The sequence below is a fragment of the Dipodomys ordii genome, unplaced genomic scaffold (assembly GCF_000151885.1).
Source record: "Dipodomys ordii isolate 6190 unplaced genomic scaffold, Dord_2.0 Scaffold155, whole genome shotgun sequence".
Classification (NCBI taxonomy): Eukaryota; Metazoa; Chordata; class Mammalia; order Rodentia; family Heteromyidae; genus Dipodomys; species Dipodomys ordii.
In genome coordinates this window covers 1174182-1181645 of record NW_012267371.1, presented here as the reverse complement: position 1 = coordinate 1181645, position 7464 = coordinate 1174182, and the positions used below count along the sequence as shown (strand labels likewise).

General features: G+C 50.1%; 1 protein-coding gene across 2 annotated transcripts in view; it reads left to right on the top strand.

Annotated features, from left to right (window-relative positions):
• The first annotated feature begins 615 nt into the window (after positions 1 to 615).
• The window catches only part of Sp7 (Sp7 transcription factor), an 11338-nt gene continuing 4489 nt past the window's right edge, over positions 616 to 7464 (top strand). The window contains exon 1 of one of the 2 annotated variants that reach the window (XM_013032474.1): positions 616 to 722. Coding sequence is in view for 1 of the 2 variants with exons in the window: in XM_013032473.1 (XP_012887927.1) it covers positions 1205 to 1225 (21 nt within the window). In the remaining variant the exon portion in view is untranslated. Of the gene's footprint in view, positions 723 to 1178; positions 1226 to 7464 lie in introns of those variants that run through there. The other variant, XM_013032473.1, reaches the window with a different exon arrangement.

Sequence of the window (7464 nt, the reverse complement as noted above, 5' to 3'; positions counted from 1 at the left end):
ACACTGAGGGAGCCTTAAGCCCTCCCACTCTTCACCCCTTTACATCTGGATTGGAAACCATCTCAGTGACCCTAAAAGTATTGGCAGAAGCATTTACACACACATACACACACACACACGCACACAAGCACACACAACCTTCTCTTCATGTAGCCATGGGTGACTAGGCTGGCAAGCATCTCCATAGCAGGCTTGTGTGTGCGGTGTGTCCTCAGCATGGCATCACATTTATTTGAGTGTTTGTGTTCATCCACAACAGTGGCCTTACCAGGGTAGGTAGTTCTGAGTGTGTGTGTGTGTGTGTGTACACGTGTGCATACATCATCCCCACATTTGTCCATGAGTGTGGATGTCAGTGTGTTCCAGTCTCTCTCTGTGAGTGTCGTCCCCAGTCCCCCATCCCCCCCCTTGGATCTCTAATTAGTGGTTTGGGGTTTGTTCCTTTTCCCTCCTGTTCCTTCCCTCAGCAGCGGCGGGTGGCAGCAGTTTCGGCAGTAGCTGTAGCAGCAGCAACAGAAGCCGCCACGCCGCTGAGTAGCAGCAAGGACTCAGAGCAGCAGCACGGGAGTCAGAGTAGGGTCGGAGCCAGCCGAGAGGGAACAGGAGAACAGCTGGCCTGGGAGAAGAGCGGACCATCCCAGAATCCTCAGGCTACCCGTTGCCTGCCCTCTCCCTGCCAGACCTCCAGAGAGGAGACGGACAGCCAGCCCCAGGCTCCCCAGGTACATCATGTTGGGGAGCTCTGGGAGGGCTGATCACAGATGCCTAGGGGATTCCTGGGGGTGTCCAGGACACCTGGGTCCACCAGCCCTTTAACCTTTCCCCATAGCACCCCTCAAGGAAGCTCTGACAACTTGTCTATGTTTCCGCTTCCCACCTCTTCCCTAGGTGCCCCCTTGTCTCCTTTCCCTCCCAGATCCCTTCTTTGGGGAGCTCAGCAAATGGAGCAGGAAATTTGGACCCTCTGCCTCCCTCTCTCACCCTCCTCATTGGATCCGGAGTCTTCTCCGCTGGGAAAGCTGTAATTAGAGGGTGGATCCCTACAGACAGAGAGCAGCCCCTCCACCCCCCACCCCCCAGTCCCTTCTAACTTTAGATCTCTTCTCTCCCATTCTCCCATTCTCCCTCCCTCTCCCCTCTCCTCTCTCCGGCTCAGCTCTCTCCATCTGCCAGGCTCCTTGGGACCCCGTTCCCCAGCCTCAGGATGGCGTCCTCCCTGCTTGAGGTAACTGGCCCCTTCTCCCTGACACAGCAAACCAGCCACAATCTCACGGTCCTCATCTCTGCCTACTTCACCCCCTCAACTCACATAGGCAGAATGTGAAATGCTTGTCACTTCTCCAGTCTTTCTGTTGAGGACAGAGGAGGAAGGTCTGATGAGGGACAAGAAGAGGGCAGGAGATAAGGGAGGGGAGGGAACAGGGGGGTCAGAGGACAGAAAAAGAGGTTGAGAGAAGATTCGTTCAGAAGAAGGTCTGGACCTCTAGGGTCAGCAAAGCCACTAACTGAGGAGTGGAAAAGCAATAGAGAAGCAAGGACAAGGGAGGGGACAGTGTGGGTATTCTGGTTAGTAGATGAGGAGAGACAGGCAGCCTGGATGGGTTGAGTTTGCATGGAGTTGCCACCAGTTATAGTTCTTTGGGGGAGGGGTGTCCCCTGCCCTGTGCCCTGGGGCTTGTAGCCTAAGCAGGATCTTGTCAGGTCTATGTGGGGGGAGAGGGCTGTGAGCCCCCCCTGGGGTGTATATGGAGAGGAGGTAGGCTGTGGAGGGAGAGGAGGAAGGCAGCCATGTGTATGTGTGTGTGTGTGTGGGGGGGTGCTGGTCAGAGGAACTGAGCCCAGGCCTGAGAGGGAACCAAGGAGGAGGGACAGGGTCTGAGGCCGCTTGCCCAGCTCACAAATATTTAGCTTTCAGCCAAAGACAAACTCAACTCTATTTTGGGAGTGGGAGGCTCCAGAGCAGACTAAGCCACTTCCCCTCCAGGCTGGGACCCCAGCATCTCTTGTATTCTGGTCCTGGGGATGGAGGGAATTAGGGTACCATAGGGCTTGGGGTCTTGTAAAATCATTGACTTTTCCAGGGCCTCTGAGGGGATACAAGGCACAGAGCTGGAAAGGGAGGACTCAGCGAGTCACAGTGTTTGTCATCACCATCTCTGTCCTGCTTCCTAGGTATCTCTGCAGAAATTTGGGGCTGGATAGTTCCCTCTGAAGGTTAGTTCCCTCCAAGAGCCTTGAATCTCAAATGTTCCCCATTCTCATGGCCTTCTGAAGCTCTCATCTCTGCCCCTGGTGCCCTATATCAGGTCCCAGGAGTGATGGGTTCAAACAGGAAGCCAGCTCAACCTGTAGGAGGTGTGTGTCTGTGTGTGTGTAAAATGAAGCAAGAGTCTGTTGACACCTGTGTTGGTTGGCCTGTCTAGATGTTGAAAATGCAACGAGTGTGCCAGCTTTGAATACAGGTGTGTGCTTGAATGTGTGTACAAGCTGGGCCATCTGAATGCTGTTTGTTCAAGTGAGAAATACTGTGTGGTTGGGCACTGGTATCTCAGACCTATAACCCTAGCTACTCAGAAGACTGAGATCTGTGGCTTGCAGTTCAGAGCTAGCCTGGGCAGGAAAGTCCATGAGACTCTTACCTCCAATTAAACACCAGAAAACTGGAAGTGGAACTGTGGTTCTAAGTAATAGAGTGCTAGCCTTGAGCCAAAGAGCTCAGGCACAGAACTCAGAGCCTGGGCGCTGTCCCTGAGCTCAAGCCCATGACCTACAAAAAAAGAAAGAAAGAAAGGAAGAAAAAAGAAAGGAAAAGAAAAGAAAAGAAAGAATTCAATGTATCTAAGAATATCAGTGATATTCAATATTATGGCTGAGTTTGAGATCATGGCATGAAAACTCTAGCTGGGGGACTCCATATACTACAGTCAGAGTAGATTATCATCCGACCACCTCTCCAATAGACTCTACTGGGTTATCATTGAAGCAGCAATCTTGAGGAATCCAGAGGAAAAAGGTGCATGGAAATCCTGGGTCCACCCAGGGCAGAGGCTGGGACAGTGGGTATGGGCATCATGCCAGCATTGCCAGCATGGCACTGATGCTTGGGGGGAGGGGTAGCTCACAGGCCTGCTGAAAAGACACAGCGTGGTGGGGGGAAACTCTTGGCAAGAATACATTGTGGAAGTTAGGCTTTTAAGTCTCCTCAGTTCCTGTGAACAGGAGATGCCTGAAACAAAAAGGTACCTAGTTGTTGGATATCTGCTATCTTAACCATTTTCCCACCTCCCAGGGAACTCTTCTGTCTGGTGAGGGTGTGCTCTCTGGCACCAGAAGAATTTGGGGTTCTGAGACTGAAGCTGCTTCTGTGTAATGGGAGGTGTTACTGGAGGGGCTGAGATGCTGAGAACAGGGAAGAGGGAGAAATGGGCTCAGAGTAGGGGAGAGGAAAGATGGGGATGGAGAATTGGGAAACCAGGGGCTGGAGATACAGATCAGTGGTAGAATGCTTGCTTTGCATGAGTGAGGTTCTGGGGGAAGAAGAAGAAGGAAGAGGAGGAGGAGGAGGAGGAAGAAGAAGAAGAAAAGGAAACCAGGAGAACTAAGGAGAGAAAGCAGTGAAAGGTGAAAGGTGATAAGTACAAATGGGGACCTTGGGTACTAAGGTCAGCCTGATGTCAGATATATGGTGGCAGGCATTTTCACTTCCAGGTCAGGTCATTGGAACATGAGGTCCCTGGAAAGAAGGGGGAAGGGGAGGAGATGGGGAAGGGAGAGGGGGGAGTCTTGCCTTACTCCACATCTAAGGAGAAATAGGACAACTTTTTTTTCCTTCCTTCCTTCCTTCTTTCCTTCCTATCTCTTTCTTTTGTGTTTTACTGGTGCTTGAACTCAGGGCCTGAGCACTGTTCTTTAGCTTTATCACTCAAAGCTGGTAGTCTATCACTTGAGTCACAGCTCCACTTCCCACTTCTTGGTAATTATTGGAGATATGAGTCTCAGGGATTTTCCTGTCTGGGCTGGCTTCGAACTGAGATCTTCATGAGTAGCTAGGATTACAGGCTTGGGCCACCAGGGCCAGACCAATAGATCCAAATTTATTCTTTGTCCAAAGACTCCCCTTTCAGTATTTTAAGACCATTTCTCCCACCCCCTAAGGGTGGTAGGGCAGAGGTGGAGGGGGCAGGGCTGGAAACACCTGGGAGGTGGGACTCCTGGGTCCTGGAAGGTAATACTTTTGATCAGGAATGGGGACTCACATTCAGAAGCCTTCTTTCCTAGTTCTCAGGAGAATGCAGTCGGCCAGAGAAGGACACTGAGGCTGTGGTGAAACTGAGCCACGTGCCCAAGTGCCTGGCCCTGAACAGTTTTGAATGGTCCTGGTGCCTTTCCCCTTTCCTGCCCTCCAGGGCCCAGGGTGCCTGGGCTCGAAGGGCTGGGGTCTCCTCTTGGCCTGAGGCTGGCTGCCTTCTTTCACCCCTCCCAACCTCCCCACAGCTGGGTGGGGTCCCTGGGCTTGGCTGGGGCTCCTGTGGCCACAGTGTGAGGGCCGGGAGGGCGGGGGACGGCGTCGGCGTTTTTAAAAATAAACCGACCGCAGGGAAACCATCGGGAGCTGAGCTGGGCCAGGCTGGGCAGAGGGGGAGGGGGCGGTCAGGGGGGACGGGAGGGAAGAACAGCCTGGTCTGGGGGTTTTCTTGGACTCAATACTTTGGTGGATCGCTTACTTTTAGGTAGGAAGTCCACCTTCCCCCTATCCCTCCACCCACTTTCTTCTAGATCCCCTCCTGTCTTTCCCTCTGTTTTCTTTAGCTTTCCTAGTCCAGGCCTTCTTCCACTACCTCTCCTTCTTTGTTTATTCTGCTTTCCTCTCTCCCTCCCTTTTGTCTTTTTTTTTTTTTTTTTATCTTTCTGCTCTTTTAGGTCCTTGCCCATTTCTGCTTTTTAATGTGGGTTTCCCCATCTCTGGTCCCTCTTTTCCAGTCCCTGTGGGGACGTTTCATGGCAATTGCTTACCCTATCCAAGTCCCTTTGAGTTTTCCATGAGTCTCTCTCCTATGGTTGTTTTTGTTTGTGTATTTTTGTGCCAGAACTGGGACTTGAACTTATGCGCTGTCCTTTTGCTTTTTTTGTTCAAGGCAAGTGCTCTATCACCTGAGCACCTGAGCCAAAGCTTCACTTCTGTTTCATTGCAGATAACAGTCTTACAGGTTTTCCTGCCAGGGTTGGCTTCAAACCATATCCTCAGATCTCAGCCTCCTGAGTAGCTAGGCTATAGGTGTGAGCCGCTGGCGTACCTGGCTTCCTCCTCGCCTTCTTGCTAGGATTTGAAGCCTACTCTTACCAGCTATGCTGCCATAACCCATTCCCTGATTGGAGGATCAGAAGCTCTAGTATAACCCTAACCAAGAAACTCCAGGAGAATGCTTTTGGTGGCTCAAATTTAGGAACCCATGGGGTCACCAGGACCTTTGATAGAGGGGTAACTGGGCAGGAAAGGTAGCAGAGTTGTACCTAAGTATGTAGGAAGAAACATGGGGGTAATGATTGCATACAACCTCAAGGAAAACTGGAGACCCCAGTCTCACCTCTATAATTAACAACTTATATACCTATTACATACTAGGAGCTGCTAAGCAGCTCATGACAACTCTGGATTCTTTTTTTTTTCCTAGTCCTGGGGCTTGAACTCAGGGCCTGGGCTGTCCCTGAGCTTCTTTTGCACAAGGCTAGCACTCTACCACTTGAGCCACAATGCCACTTCTGGCTTTTTCTGTTTATGTGGTACTGAGAAATCGAACTCAGGGCTTCATGCATGCTAGGCAAGCACTCTACCACTAAGCTACATTCACACCCCTGGATTCTGTATATATGTATATATATGTATATGTATATATTTATATATATTTTATTTTATTTTAATTTTGGTCAGTCATGGTTCTTAAATTCAGGGCCTAGGTGCTATTCCTGAGCTTTTTCGCTCAAGGCTAGTGTTTTACCATTCAGAGCCACAGTGCCTTTTCCAGTTTTCTGCTGATTACTTGAAAATAAGAGTCTCACAGACTTTCCTGCCTGTCTGCATTGGCTTAGAGCTTATCCTCAGATCTCAGCCTCCCGAGTAGTTAGGATTACAGGCCTGAGCCACCAGTGCCCAGCTTGTGTTTTCTTTCTTTCTTTTTTTTTGTCTGTTGTGGGGCTTGAACTCTGGGCTTGGGCACTGTCCCTGCGTTCTTCAGCCCCTACGTTCTTCAGCTCAAGGCAAGCACTCTACCACTTGAGCCACAGCGCCACTTCTGGTTTTCTAGAGGTTTATTGGCGATGAGAGTCTCATGGACTTTTCAGCTCGGGCTGGCTTTGAACTGTGATCGTCAGGTCTCAGCTTCCTGAGTAGCTAGGATTACAGGCATGAGCCACCAGTGCCCAGCTTTTCTTTTCTTTTAATATATATGCTGGTCCTAGGGCTTGCACTCAGTGCCTGAGCACTGTCTCTGAACTTTTGTGCTCAAGACTAGTGTTCTACCACTTGAGCCACAGCTCTACTTCTGGCCTTTTAGGGGTTATTGGAGATAAGAGTTTCATGGATTTTGCTTCTTAGGGTAGCTTCAAATCTTGATCCTCAGATCTCAGCCTCCAGAATAGGATTGATGATAGGTGTGAGCCACTGGCACCCAGAGGCAATTTACCTTTTTTTTGCCAGTCCTGGGGCTTGAACTTAGGATTTTTGTGTTTGTTAGGTACGTGTTCTACAATTTCAGTCACATCCCTAAGTCTTTCTTTTGTGTGTGTGTGTGAGATTCTCAGTAATGAACAGCAATGAACACATATCTATGCTGGCTAGTGATGCTGGAGGGTGTCCTCTAAGGAATCCTTAGTCTGACTGAGGGTTGGGGACCATGAATTCTTGAGGGATGGTGGGGTTTTCGTGTGCATATGTGTCAGTGCTTGGGCTTGAACTCAGGGTGCTGAATTCTTTCGTTTTTTCACTCAAGGCTGGCCCTGTATCGCTTGAGTCATAGCTCCGACTTCTGGCTTTTTAGTGGTTAATTGGAGTCAAGAGTTTCACAGGCTGAACCATACTACTTAGATCTCAGCCTCCTGAATAGCTAGGATCACAGATGTGAGCTACCAGTATCTGACAATAGGTGGTGGTAGTCTTGAGGATGGTTTTGTTTGGTAGCAGCAGTATTGTAGGTATGGAGGAGATAGGACTGTTTCTAAAAGATCTTCCTGTCCCACATTCACACACCTTCTTTCATTCACTGCCCTTGAATGGTAAAGATAGCCACTAAGCTACTTAGGAGGCTGAATTTTGAGGATTATGGTTCAAAGCCAGCTCAGGCAGAAAAGTCCAGATGAGACTCTCTCTCTTTTTTTTTGGGGGGGGTCCAGTCATGGGGCCTGAACTCTGGGCCTGGGTGCTGTCCCTCAGCTCTTCAGCTCAAGGCTAGCACTCTACCACTTGAGCCA